Here is a 21,779-nt window from a genome sequence, read left to right as displayed (position 1 = left end):
TCAGTGGGCTGGGACCTCTCGGGCCTCCCAAGGCAAAGGGATGCTTTTGTATTTTTGCCGCAGTGGATGGAGCCTGGAGCCCGTGGGGACCGTGGTCTCCCTGTGACGTGTGCCTGGGGCAGTCCCATCGCAGCCGAGCGTGTAGCTGGCCCCCCACCTCTGAGGGAGGCCGGCCCTGCCCTGGGGGCCACAGGCAGAGTCGCCCCTGCCAGGGCAATTCCACTCAGTGCACGGGTGAGGATTTCTGCAGAGATGGCAGGTGGTGGTGGTGGCTTGTAAGGCTAGGGAGATGCTGCCTCTGACCTTTGATCCCCTGCATCTGACCCGCCCCCCCACCTCACCCCCGCCCCCGCCCCGCACCACATATACACATGCATACCACTTTCTTTGAGGGAGAGCCCTTAGGGCACTCACCGCATGGAACTGGGCAAGTGAAGGTCCTAGCAGGTGGTGGGCATGGCAGGAGGGCTGTCACCCAACTCTGTGGACGCGCCCCCCCCCGCCAGGGTGGGACCCCCCCAAACCCACCCTTTCTGCTTCCCTCCTGCTGCAGACTGTGCAGGTGGCCAGGATCTTCTCCCCTGTGGGCAGCCCTGCCCCCGCTCCTGCGAGGACCTGTCCCCTGGGGTCGAGTGCCAGCCAGACTCGATGGGCTGCCAGCAGCCCCGCTGTGGGTGTCCCCCTGGCCAGCTGTCCCAGGACGGCCTTTGTGTGACCCCCGCCCAGTGCCGCTGCCAGTACCAGCCTGGAGCCATGGGTCAGTGCCTCCCCCAGCCCGCCCCCGAGCACAGCAGTGCCCTCCCGCCTGGCCCCTGCCACTTTGCCCACGGGGGCCAGCCTGGGACTGTGGGACAGGAATGAGCAACTCCCACGTCCCGGGGCTGGTGCCTGTTGGGGCTTCTGTGTCCTCCGCCCGCCAGGACCTGGGTCCCCACAGGTGGAGACAGCGGGGTAGAGCCCTGAGCAGGATTGGTGATTGGCTGAGCCATCTGAAGCACCCGCCCCCTTCCTGTGCCCTCAGGGATCCCTGAGAACCAGAGCCGCTCTGCGGGGTCTGGGCTCAGCTCCTGGGAGAGCCTGGAGCCCGGTGAGGTGGTGACGGGGCCGTGTGACAACTGGTGAGCCAAGAGCGTCAGGGAGGTGTGGGCTGCCAGCCGGGCAGGAGGGCCCCGGGGGAAGCGGGCAGGGCCCTGTCTTCTAACACCCCACCCTTGTCCCCAGCACCTGTGTGGCAGGCATCCTTCAGTGCCAGGAGGTGCCCGCCTGCTCAGGGCTGGGGCTGTGGGGCTCCTGGGGCCCCTGGGAGGACTGCAGCGTCTCCTGTGGTGGAGGGGAGCAGCTGCGCTCCCGCCGTTGCCCGCGCCCCCCCTGCCCCGGGCCTGCCCGCCAGAGCCGCACCTGCCGCACCCAGGTCTGCAGAGGTGAGCCCCGGCCCAGACTCTGTCACTCCTGATCCCCATCCTGGCCTTTGACCCTGACTCATGGGTTGCCTTTTGACCTCTCCCACCCCATCGCCACATGCCACCCCTCACCCAGGCCAGTGGTGGGCAAACAGAAGAGGAAGCAGGTGGATTTGGGGGGCAGGGGAGACAGTAGGAGAGGGCGTGACCCAGGGCCCGGCCCAGGGAGGGTGTGGTCCGCAGGACTCCGGGGGGACACAGGAGGGGATGGGCACTGGGGGGAGCGGAGGTGGGCACAGGAGGCTGCGAGGGCGGTGTGGTGCGGGTGCTCACTTGAGGGTTCCCTTCAGAGGCAGGCTGCCCGGCTGGGCGTCTGTACCGTGAATGTCAGCCCAGCGAAGGGTGCCCCTTCTCCTGCGCCCACGTCACGGGGCAGGTGGGCTGCTTCTCCGCTGGCTGCGAGGAGGGCTGTCACTGCCCCGAGGGCACCTTCCTGCACCGTTCGGCCTGTGTCCAGGTTAGGACTCCCCCTGCCAGCAGCCCAGGGCCCTCCCCTCCCCCATCAGCTCTTGCCTCTGCAGACCCTGTGGCCTCTGGACGGCCTCTAAGTGTCCTGACTTAGAGCTGGTGGCCCTGAGCCCCCAGGCAGGGGAAGGGACACACCGAGTCGGGGACAGTTCCCAGCAGAGCTAGACTCAAACGCAGGCGTCCCTGTTCCTGGCTCAGGCCCTTTCCACCTCCCTTGCTCTCCTCTCGCGGGTTCCATCCAGGAAGGTACCTGGCCAGCTCTGGTCAAGCCATAGCCTTACATTGCTCATGGTCAGCTCCCTGACGCAGGTACACAGTCCCACTTGCTATTGGAAGTGCAGTCTTAGGACCCAGAGCTGTCAGGAGCATCTTTCCCACCCATCTCCTTCTCCCCATCCCGCTTCCGAGGATGTCCATGGGGGTGAGATGGGGCAGGACTGGCCCATGGCAGGTGGCTCCAGCCTGTGTCTCTGCACTTTCTCCCCCATCCCAGGAGTGCCCCTGTGTGCTCACCGCCTTGTGGCTGCAGGGGCTAGGAGCTGCCGGCGCTGACCTGGGGGCTCACCTGTCTGTTCTGGGAGAAAACGGTCAGCCTCTTGGGCCTGGCGATGAGTTGGGCTCGGGTCAGAGCCTCCGTACAGGCTGTCACAACTGGTGAGGGTGTGAGAGATTTGGGGTGGGGGGAATTTGAGGGGGATGATGAGAGTGTAGGGGATTTGGGGCGGGGATTTGAGGGTTAGGGGGTGAGAGGATGTGTCGAGGGGCCCTGGGCAGCCCTGCACCCCTTCTTCCACCCCCCGCCCCAGCTGCTTGACCCCAGGCTCACCCTAGCTCTGTCTCCTCGCCCTTGGGGGCTGACGTGTCTGCCTGCACCCCTTTCTCCTGGGGTCCGAGCTGCCGGCCCCTCATCCTCACACCCTCTCCCCAGCTCCTGTGTGCATGGGAAGCTGTCCTGCTCCGTGGAGGCCTGCTCCAAGGCTGCTGGTGGCTTCGGCCCCTGGGGTCCGTGGGGCCCCTGCTCCCGCTCCTGTGGCGGGCTGGGCACCCGCACCCGCAGCCGCCAGTGTGTGCGCCCCACGCCCGCTCCTGGTGGCCAGGGCTGCCACGGGCCCCACTGGGACCTCGAGTACTGTCCCAGCCCGGAGTGCCCAGGTGAGGGAAGGGGGGCGGGGTGGGAGGCGTCTGGCTGGCCCTTTGTCCCTTCCTGTCTGTCCATCCCTGTCCCCGCTCTGGGTCTAGCTTAGTGTTTCTCTTCTGCTCAGATACATTCAACCAAATTTCTGGAACTCTTGCCGAATGTGTGTGGGGGGGTGGGTAGGAGAGTGAGGACCCTGACCTTGGAGTCCAGGGGCTCAGATAACCCATTTCAGCATGGGGGATGTGCCCTGTAAGAGAATGCATGTGCTCAGGAAAATGGGGGAGGTTGAGAATTCTCCTAGGGGTACGGTCTAGGAGGGCTTCCTGGAGAAGGTGGCATCTGAGGGGGTCTGAGGGATGGAGAGGACTCAGACAAGCGTTGGAGGAAGGGATGCCAGGAATCAGGCATGGCCTGAGCAAAGGCCTTGCTACTATGAGCAAGTGCTGTGCTGGGGGCCTGGGGTGTCTGGGCTGAACCAGAGAGGGACAGGTTTGGGGAACTTGACCACCAGCCCTGGGGCTTCGGCCTCATGCACTTCTGTCTGGGAAACACTTCTGAACAGGTTTCCTTTGGCACAGGGGCTGCAGGGTCCACGGCGGAGCCAGCGACAGGCCTTCCAGGTATCAGACTCCCCAGGTTCCCACCCCGATTCCCTGCACCCCTCCCTTGGGGAAGAGCAAGCCCCGGGCCTCCTCCCTCCCCAGCCCTGCTTCGAGCCCAGGAGCCCAGGGCTGACTCCTTGGGGGTCTCCTCTCCCCACCCAAGGCGGCTGGGGCCTGTGGTCCCCGTGGTCCCCCTGCTCCGGCACCTGCACAGACCCGGCTCACCCAGCTTGGCGCAGCCGCAGCCGCCTCTGCCTGGCGAACTGCACTGGGGGTGCCGCTTCCCAGGAACGCCCCTGCAACCTGCCCTCCTGCACAGGTGTGCCTTCTGGTCCTGACCTCTGACGCTGCCCCGGGTCTGGACCCTGAACCTCCCCTCTAACGCGTCATTCTAACCCCAGCCAACGTCCAGCCCCAAGCCCCACATCTAATACTCCTTGTGCAAATACGGAGTTCTCAACCTGACCCTGGGCCTTCTTTGTGAACCCCAACAGCTGTTGGAGAGCCCTGCCACCTTCCACCCATCCTCACTCATGTGGGTACCAAATACTCCCCCCTAAAAAGGTCCCATCCAAATCCCTCAGCCACCCTGGGAGTCTGGGACTACTGTCTCCCCGCCCTGCGCCACTGTCACCCTGAGAGAGGGGAAACCGAGGCCCGGTTGCCAAAGCCACACGACAGTCAGGGTCAGATCTGAAAGGGGGCAGGATGGGGCATAGCCAGCCCCCGCTGAGGAGGTTGGCACTTGAGCTGGGGCGGGGAGGGTGGGGGTCAGGGGGCTGGCTGCAGCTCAGCGGCGTCCTGTCCCGCCCGCAGAGTTGCCCCTGTGCCCGGGCCCTGGCTGCGAGGCCGGGAACTGTTCCTGGACTGCCTGGGCCCCGTGGGAGCCGTGCTCCCGCAGCTGTGGGGTGGGCCAGCAGCGCCGCCTGCGGGCCTACCACCCCCCAGGGCCCGGTGGACACTGGTGCCCTGACGTGCTTACAGCCTACCAGGAACGCCGCTTCTGCAACCTGCGAGCTTGCCCAGGTGCGGTGGGCGGTGAGCGCCTGGCCAGACTGCCCTTCCTGAGCATCAGTGCCCCACCCGACCCCGGGCCCTTCCATCTCCAGCGTGGGACCTCGCCCCAGGCTCGGGGGACACGTGGGGGTCCCTGCCTGAGCCAGACCCCTGGTGCAGCCCTTCTCTGGCCCATTCAGTGCCCGGAGGCTGGTCACGCTGGAGCCCCTGGTCCTGGTGCGACCGGAGCTGCGGAGGGGGCCGGTCCCTGAGGAGCCGCAGCTGCTCGAGCCCCCCACCCAAGAACGGCGGCGCCACCTGTGTTGGGGAGAGGCATCACGCACGGCTCTGCAATCCCACGCCCTGTGGTACGGCAGTGGTGACAGCCCTCCTGCCCTTGCTCCCTGCGAAGCTCTCCCCACCCCCTCCTCTAATTTCACCCCCCACATCGCTGTGCAATGTGGATGGGGGGCAGGCTGCTACCTCATCGGCCAGTGAAGGAAACCGAGCCCCACAAGGGCAGATGGTGGTGGGGCCCGGGCTTTGGGCAAGGACTACCAGTGGCTAGGGCTGAGCTGCCCAATCCGCCCCCACTGCCCACCCCCACCTGGGACTAGAGCTCATCCTTTCAGCTGTGACCCCCCCCCCCCCCCGCTTCAGTTCCTGGAACCACCCGGTCAAGAGTTTCAGGGGGTTTGAGGATAACAGTCTTGAGATACCTGGTGCCTGGGAGGTCCACTGAGCCAGCCAGGTTGTCACCCCTGCCCCCCACTCCGAGCTCCAGCTCCCTCTGAAGTTGGTACTTCCAAGCTCACTGACCCTATGGACCCTGTACTCTAAGGCCCACCACCTCTATTAGGATCACCCCCGACACTGATCACCCCCCATCCCTTCCATCCTTCTCTGGATGAACACAAAGGAGCCACATAAGTGAGAACGCTGGCTTTTAGATGCACGCATTCAGTCCACCTCACAAACACTTCTCAGGAGCAGGCTAGGTTCTGGGCACTCACAGTGAGAGGAACTGACTGTCACTCAGTGTGTCCTCAGGACCCCCAGGGTCTCCCCAGGACCCCAGGCTTCCCTGGGCACCAGCCTGGGGGAGGGGAGGGACGGGTCATACGGTTTCACGGAGGTCAGGGTGGCCCCCATGGGGCAGGGGGAGGGTTCCCGAGTCCCAGGGCTCAGGGCCTCTTGACTCTGGTCTTCCTGTCTGCCCAGAGGAGGGCTGCCCTGCAGGCATGGAGGTGGTCAGCTGTGCCAACCGCTGCCCCCACCGCTGCTCAGACCTCCAGGAGGGGATCGTGTGTCAGGAGGACCAGGCCTGCCAGCAGGGCTGCCGCTGTCCCGAGGGTAGGTGCTCCCTTCAGGCACGGCGGGGCAGCTCAGGGGGAAGGCAGAGGGGGGCCCTGGGGCGGGGGCATCAGCTCTGGAGGGCCGCCCCCTGCAGGGTCCCTGGAGCAGGACGGCGGCTGCGTGCCCCTTGGGCACTGCGAGTGCACGGATGCCCAGGGCCACAGCTGGGCCCCGGGGAGCCAGCACCAGGAGGCCTGCAACAACTGCACGTGCCGGGCGGGGCAGCTCTCCTGCACCACCCAGCCCTGCCCGCCTCCTGCCCACTGCGCCTGGAGCCGCTGGTCAACCTGGAGTCCCTGCAGCCGCTCGTGCGGGCCCACAGGGCAGCAGAGCCGCTTCCGGTATGGGGCAGGGCCAGCCTGTGTCACCTCGCTCCACCGGGGCCTCCCGCAGCCTGGACGCGGCCTCCTGGACTGCCGGGGTTCCTGGATCCTGTCCCCGCCGGTGACTTTGTGCCACCCCGTGACCTGGCCTTGGCTTTGGTCCCTGGTCATCCCTGACTTTCCTTAGCCACCTCCACACCTGCGCTGGGCTTCCCCACGGGTGGTGGGAGGCGTGACGAAGGGCCCGGAACCATCTCTCACCTTCTCCGCCCCGGGGCCCCACCCAGGTCTTCCACGTCGGGCTCGTGGGCCCCGGAGTGTCGGGAGGAGCAGTCCCAGAGCCAGCCCTGCCCTCAGTCCCCGTGCCCACCCCTGTGCCTGCAGGGCACTCGCCCCCGCTCCCTGGGGGACAGCTGGCTGCAGGATGGATGCCAGCAGTGGTGAGCCCTGGGGCAGGGGCGGGGGGCAGACAGGGGAGGGTGCCATGCTGCTGGGCAGCAGGGTCCCTGAGTCTGGGCTCCTCCCTCAGCTCCTGCACCCCGGAGGGCATCATATGTGAAGACGCCGAGTGTGCAGGTCTGGGGGTTCATTCCCAAACCCCCTACCCTGCTAGCCTTCCACCTTGGCCTCCGCTTATCAGCTCTGTTTGTGTTTCCCTCCCGCCGTGTTTCCAACCGCCGGCCCCTGTGTGCTGAGGGTCCCGTCCAACCCTCTGCCTCTTTGCTCCTCTGATTTCTCTAACCTCCCTGCTGCCTCCTGCAGGGCTCGGGGCCTGGACGCCGTGGTCCCCCTGGTCTGACTGCCCTGTCTCCTGTGGAGGTGGAAACCAGGTCCGCACCCGGGTCTGTGTGGCCTCGGCCCCTCCCCGAGGGGGCTCCCCCTGCCTGGGTCCCGATGCCCAGAGCCAGCGCTGCGGGCTGTGGCCTTGCCCGGCGCTGCCAGACGCCTGCTCCTGGGGCCCCTGGGGGCCCTGCTCCCGCAGCTGCGGTCCGGGCCTGGCCTCTCGCTCTGCATCCTGCCCCTGCCCGCTGGCTGAGGCTGAGCCCGCCTGCAACAGTACCTCCCTGCGCCTGGACACCCAGGCCTGCTACGCGGGGCCCTGCCTGGGTGAGTGCGCGTCAGAAGCGAAGCCCCCTTCTCTGTCTCCTACCTGCGCAAGATTCAGAGAATGTTTATTACTATAATCAAGTTCCAGATTATCTCCCCAAAATACACGTCTGTTTATTTCCTCCCAAGGGATTCCCAGGTGGCTCAATGGTAAAGAATCTGCCTGCCAGTGCAGGAGCCACAGGGGACCTGTGTTTGATCCCTGGATTGGGAAGATCCCCTGGAGGAGGGCATGGTAACCTACTCCAGGAATCTTGCCTGGAGAATCCCATGGACAGAGGAGCCTGGCAGGCTACAGTCTGTGGGGTCACAAAGAGTCAGACACGACTGAGTGACTGAGCAAGCATGCACCTCCTCTCAAGACTTTTTTCAGTGTTTTCCCTCTTCCACCATCAGTCCTTTAGAGCCCTGTGGCATGTGACCCTCACTGCTGGGTGGCAGGGAAGCCCGCCAGCTGGGACCTTTCGGAATTCTTGGCTTCCTTTGGCCCTTTGCCTGTTCAGGGTGTTGGCTGGGGCTGGGATGAGAGGGGAGGGTGGGTGGGAGAGAGGCTGGGGAGCTCAGAGAGGCCCTTGGCTGAGCCCTGGCCCCACTTGGTCCCTAGAGGAGTGTGTGTGGAGCAGCTGGAGCAGCTGGACGCGGTGCTCATGCGAGGTGCTGGTGCAGCAGCGCTACCGACACCAGCGGCCCGCGCCCGGGGGCGCCGGGGCGGGCCCCCCTGCACTCGACTGGACGGCCACTTCCGGCCTTGCCTCACGGGAAACTGCTCCGGTGAGGCCCCGGGAGCGAGGAGCCGGGGAGACGAACCCTGGCAGGGGCCTCCTGGGGTCCCCAGGGGGCACCGCCAGCTCTTCTTAGAGTGATACTCAGGGTGCCCAGGTCCTCAGAGGGGTTGCCCGCGCCTGCATGGACTCTGCCCTTGGCTGGGACCCTGCTCCAGCTGCTCCCTGCCTCACCCTCACCCCCACCCTGCCCCACAAGCCTTCACCGTGGTTTTCTCACTTTGCAGCCACAGGCCCAGCTGTGCCTGTGTGTGTGTGTGTGTGTGTGTCTTTTCTGTAGTTGCAGCAAGTGGGGGCTACTCTCTAGTTGCAGTGCTTGGTCTTCTCACTGCGGTGTCTTCTCTTGTTGCAGAGCACATGCTCTAGGGCACGTGGGCTTCAGTAGTTGCAGCACATGAGCTCTGTAGTTGTAGCTCTTGGTCTCTAGCGCACAAGCTCAATAGTTGTAGTGTACGGGCTTAGTTGCTTCTTGCCACATGGGAGCTTCCCAGACCAGGGATCGAACCTGTGTCTCCTGCATTGGCGGGTGGATTCTCTACCACTGAGCCACCAGGGAAGCCCCCCAGCTGTGGCTTTGTGTCCACTGGTAGCTGCCCCAGGCATGGTGGGTCTTTGCCCACTTATTACTCCAGCTGCCCTCCATCTCCACCCCTCTGCCTCCCACCTGCCAATCCTGGAGCTACCTGCCAGGGCTTGAACCCCCTGCGGCCCGCTGGCTCTCCTGGGTCCAAACAGTTGGAGGTGCCTACAGGGACTGAGTGGGCATGGATGGGGCAACACTGGTCTGCCCTTACCTACTGCAGGGGGGCAGTATCCTGCACTCTTACTGGGTGACTTCAAGGAGAGGTGACGGGACCACGCACTGTGCCCTCTGGGTTTGGGGGGCAGACGGTGTCTCTGGGCTACACCCTGCACCAGCCTGTCTGCCTGCCTGCCTCCCCCTGCAGAGGACAGCTGTGTGCCTCCCTTCGAGTTCCAGGCCTGTGGCTCCCCCTGCACTGGACTCTGTGCCACATACCTGAGCCCTTGGCTCTGCCAGGACCTGCCGCCCTGCCAGCCTGGCTGCTACTGCCCTGAGGTGAGGAGTGGAGCCAGGGGAGATGCCCCAGGAGGAGGGGTCCCCTGTCCATTCTCCCGCACCTCCTACCCTCCCCTCCGAACCTGTCATCCGGACAGCACTGCACATTCTGCCAGGCGGCCGTTTGCCCACACCATTGACTCGGCAGCATGCACGGCACCTGCTGGGGGCCAGGCATGGGTGGGCATTAGGGTGACGATGAGATGCCACCAGGCCTTGTCCCCTGTTCCCTTCTGCACAGGGGCTACTGGAGCAGGCCGGAGGCTGCGTACCCCCAGAACAGTGTAACTGCCAGCACGTCTCAGGAGAAGGAGCTGGGGTGACCCTGGCCCCCGGGGACCGCCTGCAGCTGGGCTGCAAAGAGTGGTGAGTGTTGGGGGTGAGGGAGGTGGCACCAGAGGCCTGGGACCAGGGACTGGACCGGGGAGGAGGAGGGGTTCCACAGGGTGGCCTGACCCCCGCAGAGAAGGCCAAGCAGAACCCCAAGGTCCCAGCCTCCCCCTGCTCCAAATGAGCCCAGAGTCCAGGTTACCCCTACATGAGCCCCCCACCCACCAACCCACCATTCTGGGCTGGGTCCTGCCTCCTGGAGCCCACCCTGACCACCCCCTCCCACAGTGAATGCCAGCGCGGGGAGCTACAGTGCACCAGCCAAGGCTGTCAAGGTAACTGGACCGAGGAGACCAGCTGTCCCTCTTTTTCCAGGACTCGGGTAGGGGGCTGGATTTCTGCCCAGGATTTGGGTGGGGGTGGTTTTTTGCCCAGTACTGGGTGGGAGTGGGACTTGGAACGTTCATTTCTAGGACTGGGACAGTCCCAGACAAACCAGGATGGTTGGTCCCCCTACTCCAGCTCTCCTGTTTCTGGAACTTTCTGGTCACAACAGGAGCCTCTTGTTCCCCATCCACTGTGGTCTCTGGGTCTGGTCGGGGGAGTCCCTGGGAAGGACGCTCACAAGCCGCCCTTCCTAGGTCTTCTGCCTCTGAGCGGCTGGTCTGAGTGGTCACCCTGTGGGCCCTGCCTGCCCCTCGGTCTGCTGGCCCCTGCCTCCAGGGCTGCCCTAGAGGAGCGCTGGCCCCAGGACACAGCTGGCCTGTCCCCCACCTCGGCCCCCACGCTGGCTTCGGAGCAGCACCGCCACCGCCTCTGTTTGGACCCTGAGACAGGGAGGCCGTGGGCCGGGGACCCAGACCTCTGCACTGTGCCCCTCAGCCAACAACGCCTCTGTCCAGACCCTGGAGCCTGCCAAGGTGATGGGGGAGGCGGGCCACGTGGGGACGGGGCCCGTGGGGGCGGGGCCACGTGGGGCTGGGGATGGGCGGGGTCTGGTAAGGGGCGGGGCCACGTGGGGCTGGGGATGGGCGGGGTCTGGTAAGGGGCGGGGCCTGGCCGGGTAGGGCTGGGCTTCGCTATTCATGTCTGTTGGTGGGGGGGCCCTTAGCTGGCTGGCTCATCCTCCTGCTAGACTCCAGGGTCTGCTGGATTTGAGGTTGGGAGGGGGCAGCAGCTGGAAGAGGAGGAAGGGGGCTCAGGGCTGCAGAGGGAGCCAGGGGGCGGGGGGTGGGCCTGGACACTGACTCCCGTTTTCTCTCCCCAGACTTATGTCAGTGGGGTCCCTGGGGGGCCTGGAGCCCCTGCCAGGTGCCCTGCAGTGGGGGATTCCGGCTGCGCTGGAGAGAGGCCGGGATCCCCCCTGGAGGAGGCTGCCGGGGGCCATGGGCTCAGACTGAGAGCTGTAACATGGGGCCTTGCCCAGGTAATGGATCCAGCATTGAAAGAGGGGCCGGGGATATGGCCTCTGGGGTGGGGTGGGGGCTGCTGCTTCAGCCCCTGGAGGTGCCCGTGGAAGGCTGGGGACTCGAGAACACCCCAGCTCAGACTCCGACCTTCTGGTCTGCAGGAGAGAGCTGCGAGGCCCAGGACACCGTGCCCACCCCTGACTGTGCCAACCAGTGCCCAAGAAGCTGTGTTGACCTCTGGGACCGCGTGGAGTGTCTGCAGGGACCATGCCGCCCAGGTGGCCAGGCCATGCCCACCGCCTGGCCCAGGGACTCTGGGGAAGCCCACTGCCTCCTGCTGCCCAAGAGCTTGTGACCTGGGGCGGGTGGACGGCTGGGTCATGAGTTACAGGGCAGCAGAGTGGATCCCTGGGTCACTTTTAGTGACCAGCTGGGGGTCCTGACTGAGTGAGCCTTGGTCAAGATGTGCTGTGTCCTTGGGGTGCTCTGGGGCAGCCTCAGAGGTCCCCAAGGTGGGTCTCCACACACGGGGCAGCCTAGAGAGGCCTGATCCTGTGGGAGGGGCGGGAGGGAGGGCACACCAGGGCTGCCCTAGGCACTGGAATCCCTCTTGCTGAGAGAGGGCTCCCCGTGTGCACCTGCCACATCCTGCTTGTCCCCCCACCCCCTCTCCCAGGCTGCCGCTGTCCCCCTGGCCAGCTGGTACAGGATGGGCACTGTGTGCCTGTGTCTTCTTGCCGTTGCGGCCTCCCCAGCCCCAACGCTTCCTGGGCGCTGGCCCCGGCTGAGGTGGTGCGGCTGGACTGCAGAAACTGGTACGAATGCCCTCCAATGGCTACACGGGGATGGGGAGCTTTGGGTGGGAGGCTCGGGCCAGCTCAAGGAATGGGGCATTGTTAGGGAGCAAAGGCTGTTCACCCTGACTCTCGGGGCTCTGAGCCCTTTCTGCACACCCCTGCCCCCAGCACCTGTGTCAACGGGTCCCTGGCGTGCTCCTCCCATGAGTGTCCAACCCTCGGGCCTTGGTCAGCCTGGAGCAACTGCTCTGCTCCCTGTGGTGGGGGCACCACCAAAAGACATCGGAGCTGCAAGGAGGGCCCCGGGGTGACACCGTGCCAGGCCCAGGACATGGAGCAACGGCAGGATTGTAACCTGCAGCCCTGCCCCGGTTAGTGCCCAGGGTGGTAGGTTCCTGCCCAGCCTGGGGCCTGTCCTGAGGACCCCCCTTGGACTCCACCTCACTCTCTGCTTCCCCTCCACCCCCAGAGTGCCCACCCGGCCAGGTGCTCAGTGCCTGCGCTGTCTCGTGCCCGCGCCTCTGTTCGCATCTGCAGCCTGGCACCCCCTGCATGCAGGAACCCTGCCAGCTTGGCTGTGACTGCCCCAGAGGGCAGGTGGGTTCGGGCGCTGTGCCCTGACTCTCGAGTCGGGGACCAGGCTGGTGGGGGGGCAGGAGTGGTGGTCACATGTAACTCGAACTTGCCCCGCCTCAGCTACTGCACAACGGCACGTGTGTGCCCCCTGCCGAGTGCCCCTGCACCCAGCTGTCTCTGCCCTGGGGCCTCACCTTGACTCTTGAAGAGCAGCATCGAGAGCTGCCCCCAGGGACTCTGCTCACCCAGAACTGCACCCACTGGTAAGGGCCGGGAGTGTGGGTGGGGAGAGTGTCAGGGTGGGGTGCTGGGAGTACGGGTGGGGAGCTGAGAATGGGGGTGGGGAGGAAGGCATGGCAGGCGTCTGAAGAGAGCATTTGTCTTCCCAGCATCTGCCAAGGTGGAGCCTTCAGCTGCTCCCTCACTGACTGTCAGGGTGAGATGTGGGCTGCCCAGTTTCCTGCTGGTCCCTCCAAAGCCAAGGCCAGGCTGCCCTGATGAGGGGAGAGGGGCCAGTGCTACCCTCCAGCCACCAAGCTGGGCCCCACTACTATATGGGAGGGTGGATAGAAGCTGAGAGGTGGGTTTGGAGACCAGGATATCTGGAGGCTGCTGGAGCCGAGTGGGCAGTGCTGAGGAGCGGGGAGGGACCTGGGGTGCCCAGTGTGGGAGGGGGAGGGTGGAGGCTGGACCCAGGGCTGACCTGAGTGGTGGGATGGGTGGTCTTCCCTGGCAGAGTGCCCCCCCGGAGAAACGTGGCAGCAGGTGGCCCCCGGGGAGCTGGGGCCCTGCGAGCAGACGTGCCGGGAACCCAACGCCACAGAGACCCAGGGCAACTGCAGTGGGAGGCAGGCCCCGGGCTGTGTGTGCCAGCGCGGGCACTTCCGCAGCCAGGAGGGCCCCTGCGTGCCCGTGGATCTCTGCGAGTGCTGGCACCATGGGCGCCCCCACCCGGTGAGCCACTGTGGCCCTCAGTGCCCCCTGGCCCTTCCTGACCCAGGGCTCTGGACTACTGGTTTGTCCCTGGCTCCTACCCCTGTACCCGGACCCGCAGCAGCAGGCAGCTTGGCCAGCGGCTGGCACACTTGGACCATCTCTGGCCCCCAGGGGCCCACCTCCCTCCTGAAACCCTTGCTGCCGACGCTGGTCTCAGGCCACTGCCCTGGCCAGGCCCCTGGGTGGGCTCGGGGTGGGGGCTGGGTAACAGAAAAGTCTGTGATGGGGAGGGGGGTGTGGAGAGCAAGTTCTGCCCCCCTTCCCCAGCCGGGATCCGAGTGGCAGGAGGCCTGTGAGAGCTGCCGCTGCGTCAGCGGGGAGAGTATCTGCACCCAGCACTGCCCCCCGCTCACCTGTGCCCAGGTACCCACCTGAGCCCCGTGGCCCTGGGCTCCTTCCTGGGTCCCTCCCTGAAGGGTGGTCTCAGGGCCTCAAGCAGGCAGTGTGGGGCACTGGGCCTTCCTCCTGAGCGGACTGGGGTGCCCCCTCCGTCTGCAGGGTGAGACGGCCGTGCAGGAGCCTGGAGGCTGCTGTCCCACTTGCCGCCAGGAGGCTCCGGGTACGCCGGGACGGGGGGCCCCTCCTGCCTGCTCTGGGCCCTTCTCCCACCCCCACCCCCTGCCCTCGGGAGGCCACCTTCCCCCGTCCTCCCCACCATGTAGATTAGCAGAGTGAAGACCCCCCGGCACTGCGTCACAATACCAGGCCACCCCACCCAGCCTGCCCTGCTCGGGTCCACGCTCTGTTGCCTCATGAAGTCCCCTCATCACGGTCCACTCCCTGCCCTGCCCCTCTCCTACAGAAGAGCAGCCCGTCTCCTGTAGGCACCTCACGGAGCTTCGCAACCTCACCAAGGGCGCCTGCTACCTAGAGCAGGTGGAAGTGAACTACTGCAGCGGGCACTGCCCGTCCAGCACCAACGTCCTGCCTGAGGTGAGCATGGGGCGGGGGGCCTGCCGGCTCAGGGAGGCAGCTCAACCGGCAGACACCCAGGGCCTGCGGCTGCGAGCCCAGAACCCAGGCAGAGCCCAGGGGACATGAGCGACAGAGTCATCTCGCAGGCCTACAGCTGATCAGAGCCAGGTGGCCTGGCGACCTCAGTGGGGCTTGGGCTCTGGAGCCTGCTGCCTGCCTCCTGCCCCTCCTGGGGCTTTTGTCCCGCTCCTCCCTACTGTGGCCCCACACAGCCCCTGGCACCTACTTTTCGGCCCACTGTGCCCCTCAAGACAGGCCAGCCAGAACAACAGAGAAGGGCAGGGAGGCGCTGAGTTAACCCGTGATACAGTGAGCGAAGGCTGAAGGGCAGATGTTATCCACGGTAGTCTCATCCTGGACGTTGCCCAGAAGACTGAGACAGAGCTCCGCTCTGTGTTCACCCTCCTGGTGCCGACCTCCTCAGGAGCCCTGTGTCACCCTGACTCCCCCAGCCCTGAGCCTGGAGAGCTGTGGCTCCGACCTGCCCGGCATCCAGCCAGAGTGGAGCCTCACTCGGCTCCTGGCCCTGCCTCAGCCCACCTGGCCAAAGTAACCTATGCCTGGAAGACAAAGGTGCTTTCCCACCTGGTCCTCAACCTGTGGCCACTCTCCTGCTCCTCCGAGCACTCCTGAAACCTTTTGGAAATGCCTCTCAAATCACTTTTTGGGTTTTTTTTTAAAAACACAGAGTGAGGAGAGGACAGTTAATACATTTTTTTTTTTCTGGGGAGGAAAAAGTAAGTGGCAGTGGGATACAATCGGGGGAGAATATTTTTCTGTTGTCGATCTTTAACTTGGTATTGTGTGAATGTATGATCTACTTAAAAATAAAGTTAGAATTACACGTAAAATTAAATCAAACGTTCAGCAGGACTCACAGAGTTACTGTATAATCATAAAGCAAGAGTGCCTGCTTTGGAGTGAGAACTCACTTTGCACTTAGGATCGGACTGTGCAGTTGAGGACTTCATTATTTGTAGGTTCAGAAATTACTACTCTGTCTCTTCAACTAGACTTAGAAGTAGACCCGTGTTTTTCCCCACTGCTACCAGGATGCAGTGATGAGCGTGTTAAAAAAGCACTCGTTTAACCTGCAAGTTGTTGGATGCTCAGACGGGTGGGGCCTGGAATGGAGGAGGTGGGCTTCTTGGAGAACTGGGGGCTTGGTGGTGACACGCCCCCCGCCTGGCTTCCCTATTTGGCGAAGAGGTCTGGGAACTGAGATCTTGGGATCTGGTTCTCCCTGCACTCTGCTGTCTTGGATAGGAAAGGCCAGGGAAGGCAGGTGGCTTGGGCAAACTCTTTGCCCCTCCCCAGCTCAGCCATCCGCTCCCTCTCGCCCAGGAGCCGTACCTGCAGAGTCAGTGTGACTGCTGTAGCTACCGCCTAGACCCTGAGAACCCGGTGCGCATCCTGAACCTGCGCTGCCCTGGCGGCCGCACAGAGCTGGTGGTGCTGCCGGTCATTCACAGCTGCCAGTGCAGCGCCTGCCAGGGTGGGTGTGGGCGGGGTTCCCGGAGGGGCGGGGTTCTTTGTGGGCGGGGTCTTGGGTGGGGCGGGGGCGGGGCCGGGGCTTAGGCCGGGGTCTGGGGTCACCTGAGGCCAGGAGCTGGCCAGGCCGGGCGCGTTACCCGACAGCCCCTCGCGGGAGTTTCCTCCTCCGAGTCCTTCTGCTCTGCTCCATTCCCCTTCTTAGCATTCTTGTTGGTTTGTTCTCTAATCACACTTAAGCCCAGATGTTCGGGGTCAGGCACATCAGGTTCGAATCCCAGCTCATCCATTTCCTTCCTTGTTGAGGTTCCATGACCTCGTCTTTACACCCAGGTGACGATCTGCACAGGCTTGTTGGGAGGACTTGGTGAGAGGCTGTATGCGAAGTGCCAGGTTCTCTATAAACACCTGGTACAGGTTAACCCGAGGCCACCACACAGTGTGGGGGGTGAGAAAGAGATGGAAGGGCGCTGAGAACGCCTGGGGCAGAAGCTTACCGTGACTGCGGTCTTCCTCCTGGCGGCTCTCCCTTCCTCTCCTGCCAGTTTGCTCAGCACCCTCCCTCTCTCCAGCCCCATCCCTTCCCAGCCCGATTACCCTGCCTTTTTTGATAGCGCATCTCCCTCTTATTTGTCCTCCAGGAGGTGATTTCTCAGAGCGCTGACAGCTTCCCTGATGATGCCTGCACTGGCCATCATGACCCCTCCTCCCATGCCCCGTCCCCCATCCCCTATTCTAGTTCTAGCATATTCCAAATAAAGTGACATTGGCAGCAAGCCCGTGTACAGAGTCTGCATCCCAGGATTCACAGGGGAGGGGAGGTGGGCTGGGAGTTGTGGGGGTGGGAGGGTGGGTTCTGCGCCCTGGCCTGGACCTGCACAAGGACTGCCACCTGGGAAACCTCTGCGAATCGCTCATGCTAGTGAACTTGGGCAAGTCACTTCCCATATCTGAACCTCAGATTCCTCATCTTTAGCAGTTGGGATGTAAAGTCTTAAGATTTCTGGTACGAGACATCTCTAGGGCCCCAGGTCCCATCCCTCACCCCATCTGATAGCAGTTGCAGCTCTGGCAGGCATTTCCATGCAAGATACATTCATCTCATGCTGAGGTCTGCTTCTCTTCCTCCTTCTGAAAAGTTTTATTGAGATATAATTTAGATCCTATGAAATTCACCCATTTTGAGTTTACACTTTGATGACTTATGGAAAACACACAAAGTTTTATAAAAGTTGACTTTCATAGAAAACACACACAAACATCACCACAGGCTAGTTTTAGAACATTTGCATTATTTCAAGCCAATTTATGATACATTCTTCCCACCTCCAGGCCCAGTGATTGTATAAAACAATCCATTTTATTGGGTCCGTCTAGTCAAAGCTATGGTTTTTCCAGTAGTCGTGTATGAATGTGAGAGTTGGACTATAAAGAAAGCTAAGCACCAAAGAATTGATGCTTTTGAACTGTGGTGTTGGAGAAGACTCTTGAGAGTTCCTTGGACTGCAATGAGTTCAAACCAGTCCATCCTAAAGGAAATCAGTCCTGAATATTCTTTGGAAGGACTGATGCTGAAGCTGAAGCTCCAATACTTTGGCCACCTGATGCGAAGAACCGACTCATTGGAAAAGACCCTGATACTGGGAAAGATTGAGGGTGGGAGGAGAAGGGGCAGACAGGATGAGATGGTTGAATGGCACCACCGACTCTATGGACATGAGTTTGAGCAGGTTCTGGGAGCTGGTGATGGACAGGGAAGCCTGGCCTGCTGCAGTCCATGGGGTCTCAAATATTTGGACACGACTGAGTGACTGAACTGAACTAAGATGTGCCTGTTCTGGACACTTTATATAAATGTCTGGCTCCTTTGTATTAGCATGATGATTTTGAGATTCATCTGTCAAGCAAAATAAATAATACAGGAGGTTGCAAATAAATTTATTGGGAACCTTAAGAATTACAATTCAGGAGACATGGATACGGGTAACCCTGAAGGAGTGTTCTGAGGAAGAGAAAGATTTGGGGGCTAATAAAAACAAAGAGCCACGAGGTTGTTTAAAGTTGCCTGGAGAGAGTGGATTGAGTCTGATGTGAGTCAGAAAATAGTTGTCGATAAGTAATCAGGTGGTGCTAGTGGTGAAGAATCCGCCTGCAAATGCAATCCCTGGGTTGGGAAGAGCCCCTGCAGTAAGAAATGGCAACCCATTCCAGTATTCTTAGCTGGAAAATTCCATGGACAGAGGAGCCTGGTGGGCTACACATGGGGTTGAAAAAGAGTCAGACATGACTGAGCATATTACTAATACTAAGAATCAGGAGTCATTTTAAAGAAGGCCTGTCAACGGAAGAAAAACACGCTACCTAAAAATTGCCTGTTTTATTTGGAGCCCTTACTGAGGACTATGTTTTGGGAGACAGCCTTTCAGACAGCTCTGAGGCAGTGGAGGAATAATAGGAGATTTTTCTGAGGAAAAAAAAATGTAGTTGAACATCAATTGATTATTGCTAATCACAAAATACTGATATCTCCAGTTAATGATTGTAGTGCTTTTCTATGTATGGGGAGATGCAAGAGTCTGGGTTCATTGAAATTATCCCTTACCTATGCATCTTAACTATTTGGGTCAGTACCCTGTTTTCCTCCATCCTGAATCCCCTCAGGGTACACCATGGGGCTGTGGCTACAGTTGTTGATGGCTTGATGGCAGCAACAATTATTGTTAACTAAAATAGCATGCAACATTGCTTTGTCCGTGGATCCAAGAAGTAAACAGATGATCATATTTTAGGGTAAGGGTCTGGTTAGTATCTTGAGTTTCTGGACGGTATTCTGGACCCTGTATTCCCCAAACCAACAAATCAACAAGACCCTGTATTCCCCAAGCCAACAAGTCAAAAGATCAGATTCCACCCAGGCTGAGAAATGAATAAGTCACACGTCCTTAATGGACTCTCAGCTCCATTTTCAAGAGCTCTCTTAGCAATACCAACTCCATTTTTATTTTCCTTTCCTTTCACACTTTCATATTATAGCATGTGCCAACAGCTTGTTCCCTTTTGTTGCTGAATAGTAATCCATTGTGTGGATATGCCATATTTTATCTACGCATTCATCAGTTGATGGACAGTTGAGTACTTCCTTGTTTTTGGTCTACTATGAATAAAGCTGCCATCAATTCAGTTCAATTTAGTCATTCAGTTGTGTCTGACTCTTTGTTACTTCATGGACTATAGCATACCAGGCTTCCCTGTCCATCACCAACTCCTGGAGCTTGCTCAAACTCATGCTATAAACATTTAAAGCTGCTATAAACATTCCTATACAAGTCTTTGTGTGGTCATGTTTTCATTTCTCTTGGGTATATACCTAGCAGTGGGAATTGCTAGGTCATATGGTAAGTTTAACCTCTTAAGAAACTTTCAAACCGTTTCCCAAAGTGGTTGCACCATTTTACATCTCCCTCCCCTGCCCCTATGCCATCCCCACTTCTGCCCCAAAATGTACCAGGGCTCATTTCTCTACATCCTCTCCAACACTTGCTGTTATCTTTCTTATTTTTTTTTTATTACCCATTCGGTGGGTATGAAGTTGTGTCCCATTGCAATTTTAATTTGTATTTCCTTAATGACTAATGAAATGGCTGGATAACATCACTGACTCAATGTCCATGAATCTGAGCAAACTCTGGGAGATACTTAAGGACAGGGAAACCTGGTATGCTGCAGTCCATGGCGTCGCAGAGAGCCGGACACGATTTAGTGACTCCACAACAAATGACCAATGATGCTGAGCATTCTTGTTCATGTGCTGATTTGCCATTATATAGATTCTTTTCACGGAGAAGGCAATGGCACTCTACTCCAGTACTTTTGCCTAGAAAATCCCATGGACGGAGGAGCCGCTAGGCTGCAGTCCATGGGGTCGCTAAGAGTTGGACATGACTGAGTGACTTCACTTTCACTTTTCACTTTCATGCATTAGAGAAGGAAATGGCAGCCCACTCGTGTTCTTGCCTGGAGAATCCTAGGGACGGGGGAGCCTGGTGGGCTGCCGTCTATGGGGTCGCACAGAGTCTGACACCACTGAAGCGACTTAGCAGCAGCAGCTTCTTTTCAAGCTTCTTTTGCTTTCTGCCCCAGGGCTTTCTGACCACAGAGTGTCCACCTGGCCTCCATACAAGCACAGCTAGAAGTACAAGTGTGAGGACCGAGTGCAGTTACCGTCTCGTTGGGCAACTCTCAACTTCTGGGGATGGGAGCAATGGATGAATGCTGAGCTCTCCTCCTCCCATTGTTCAATGGACTATTATGGGGAGGGGCATTCTGTATAATTCTTAGAAGTGGAATGAAGCTCCCAATACCTACAGCAGTGACCTCGAAAACGCATCCATCCATCAATTTTTCCTCTTCCCTGCTTAACCCTCCCAAGTCCCAAGGTCTGCTCTCTTGGGTCACTTTCCAGGACCAAACCTTGGTCTCCAGCTCTGCTTCCAGGATGGGGTGGAGAGGGAGGAAGCCAGGCTGGACACTTCTGCTCCAATGCCCAGTGATTCTGTATTTACCCTCTGTCCCTTCATGTTCCTCAGACCACCCCGACAGGAGAGTCCTATGCAACTGCAGTTACTGGCAAAAATGGGAAGGAACAGACGCAAGAACAAGCAATCTTATAGCCCAATCAGAGCACTCTGCCCTTACTGTTGGGCCCTGGAGAGTGGAGAGGGTAGAGAACGAACCGCTCTGTCCAACCGAGACCCTGTATTCCCCAAGCCAACAAGCGGCTCTCGGAGCCGCTTACTGAGCCTGGACTGCGCTTCCCATGATGCCCCGGGCTGGGGGGGTGCCGTAAAGTGGTTCGCCCGGTGCGACGCGAGTACCGGCCGCGCGCCTCTCCGGGAGCCGCGAGCGCCACCGCCCCCTCTGAGGAGGCACTGCCGATTCCGGGCCGCGCTCCCTCCCTCTCGGGCACCCTCCCCTCAAGGAATCCGGGTTGTCTCAGGTGGTCGCGGCGGCGGCTGCGGCGTCCTCAGGCCAGGCCGCGGGGGGAGGGGGCGGCCTGACGGCAGTGGCGGGGGTAGCACGGGCCACCGAAAGCGGGGCCATGGAGCCCAGGGAGTCGGGGAAGGTAGGCCTGGACGGGCCCCGGGGCCGTCACTCCCCTCCCGTCGGTCCCAGGTCTGGGCTTCGGCGAGGCGGGCGCTACAGGCGGAGTCCGCGCAGATGAGCCCCCCTTGCAGGGAAGGACTCGCCCGCTCGCCCGCCTCTTCGTTCGCTCTCCCGGCGAGTCCCGCGCAGCCTTCCGCTCCCTCCCTCCGCGGCTGGCTCAGCCGCGCTCTGCCGAGTGGTCGCCCCGTTGGTGCTGGGTGGGTGACCCGCGTAGTGGAGTAATGCGTAAGGGCTTCCCGTTTTTCCCAACGTTGGCGTTTAGAGGCCTGTGGTGTTTTAAGGCTTTGAGGCTGGATAAGACACCAGTGCTGGGAGCCAGGGGAGGGCAGGATGAGGGCTTGGCCCTGCCTAGATGTCTCTTCCCAAGAAAGGGCTGAGAAGCAAAAGACTTGGCATCTGGAGTATTTCTTGCCAATTTCTACTTCGTGGAGTATCTGAATATTTCTGAGAAGCATATTCCCGTAAATTTTTCTTCAGGCTTTGGGCAAGAAGCTGAGTTGCTAGAAAAGGTGGGGAAGAGTGCTTAAAGACAGAGTTAAGTGGGTTTGGCAGGATTGCTAAGAGCTCAGAGTCTGTCAGCAAAGACCAGCGTGGTCGCATGCTCTTGACTTGGAGACCATGGCAGACTTTGGGGACTAAGATCTTTCTGGATATTCTTTGATGCTAGTTCTTGAGGGTTGTTTCTTCTCTGGCCAAAGAGGAATGTCTTCAGCAAACATTTTCGAATGCGGA

At 60.8% G+C, this 21,779-nt stretch overlaps 2 protein-coding genes across 4 annotated transcripts in view; both read left to right on the top strand.

The window, feature by feature from the left end:
- Positions 1 to 16,653, top strand: part of SSPO (SCO-spondin) — a 54,234-nt gene extending 37,581 nt beyond the window's left edge. Inside the window, 35 exon segments of the mRNA XM_027538681.1 lie at positions 64 to 234; positions 554 to 757; positions 1,022 to 1,118; positions 1,222 to 1,421; positions 1,751 to 1,917; positions 2,422 to 2,582; positions 2,857 to 3,080; positions 3,645 to 3,686; positions 3,832 to 3,987; positions 4,485 to 4,694; positions 4,865 to 5,032; positions 5,886 to 6,017; positions 6,115 to 6,361; positions 6,631 to 6,783; positions 6,873 to 6,919; positions 7,106 to 7,450; positions 8,055 to 8,141; positions 8,144 to 8,221; positions 9,180 to 9,310; positions 9,552 to 9,676; positions 9,929 to 9,975; positions 10,282 to 10,560; positions 10,908 to 11,066; positions 11,211 to 11,327; positions 11,726 to 11,864; positions 12,015 to 12,217; positions 12,316 to 12,443; positions 12,543 to 12,685; positions 12,812 to 12,858; positions 13,159 to 13,376; positions 13,686 to 13,781; positions 13,917 to 13,977; positions 14,221 to 14,351; positions 15,738 to 15,888; positions 16,526 to 16,653. Coding sequence (XP_027394482.1) covers positions 64 to 234; positions 554 to 757; positions 1,022 to 1,118; positions 1,222 to 1,421; positions 1,751 to 1,917; positions 2,422 to 2,582; positions 2,857 to 3,080; positions 3,645 to 3,686; positions 3,832 to 3,987; positions 4,485 to 4,694; positions 4,865 to 5,032; positions 5,886 to 6,017; positions 6,115 to 6,361; positions 6,631 to 6,783; positions 6,873 to 6,919; positions 7,106 to 7,450; positions 8,055 to 8,141; positions 8,144 to 8,221; positions 9,180 to 9,310; positions 9,552 to 9,676; positions 9,929 to 9,975; positions 10,282 to 10,560; positions 10,908 to 11,066; positions 11,211 to 11,327; positions 11,726 to 11,864; positions 12,015 to 12,217; positions 12,316 to 12,443; positions 12,543 to 12,685; positions 12,812 to 12,858; positions 13,159 to 13,376; positions 13,686 to 13,781; positions 13,917 to 13,977; positions 14,221 to 14,351; positions 15,738 to 15,888; positions 16,526 to 16,548 — 5,087 coding nt within the window. The 3' untranslated portion in view covers positions 16,549 to 16,653.
- Positions 16,654 to 20,748: 4,095 nt separating this feature from the next.
- Positions 20,749 to 21,779, top strand: part of ZNF862 (zinc finger protein 862) — a 33,164-nt gene continuing 32,133 nt past the window's right edge. For 2 of the 3 annotated variants that reach the window (XM_027538677.1, XM_027538676.1), the window contains exon 1: positions 20,749 to 21,006. In XM_027538677.1, coding sequence (XP_027394478.1) covers positions 20,983 to 21,006 — 24 coding nt within the window. In that variant the 5' untranslated portion in view covers positions 20,749 to 20,982. The remainder of the gene's footprint in view (positions 21,007 to 21,779) is intronic. The other variant, XM_027538678.1, reaches the window with a different exon arrangement.

The sequence above is a fragment of the Bos indicus x Bos taurus genome, chromosome 4 (assembly GCF_003369695.1).
Source record: "Bos indicus x Bos taurus breed Angus x Brahman F1 hybrid chromosome 4, Bos_hybrid_MaternalHap_v2.0, whole genome shotgun sequence".
In the NCBI taxonomy this organism is placed as follows: Eukaryota; Metazoa; Chordata; class Mammalia; order Artiodactyla; family Bovidae; genus Bos; species Bos indicus x Bos taurus.
The sequence above is the reverse complement of the archived record's forward strand: the minus strand, read 5'-3'. Positions and strand labels throughout refer to the sequence as shown.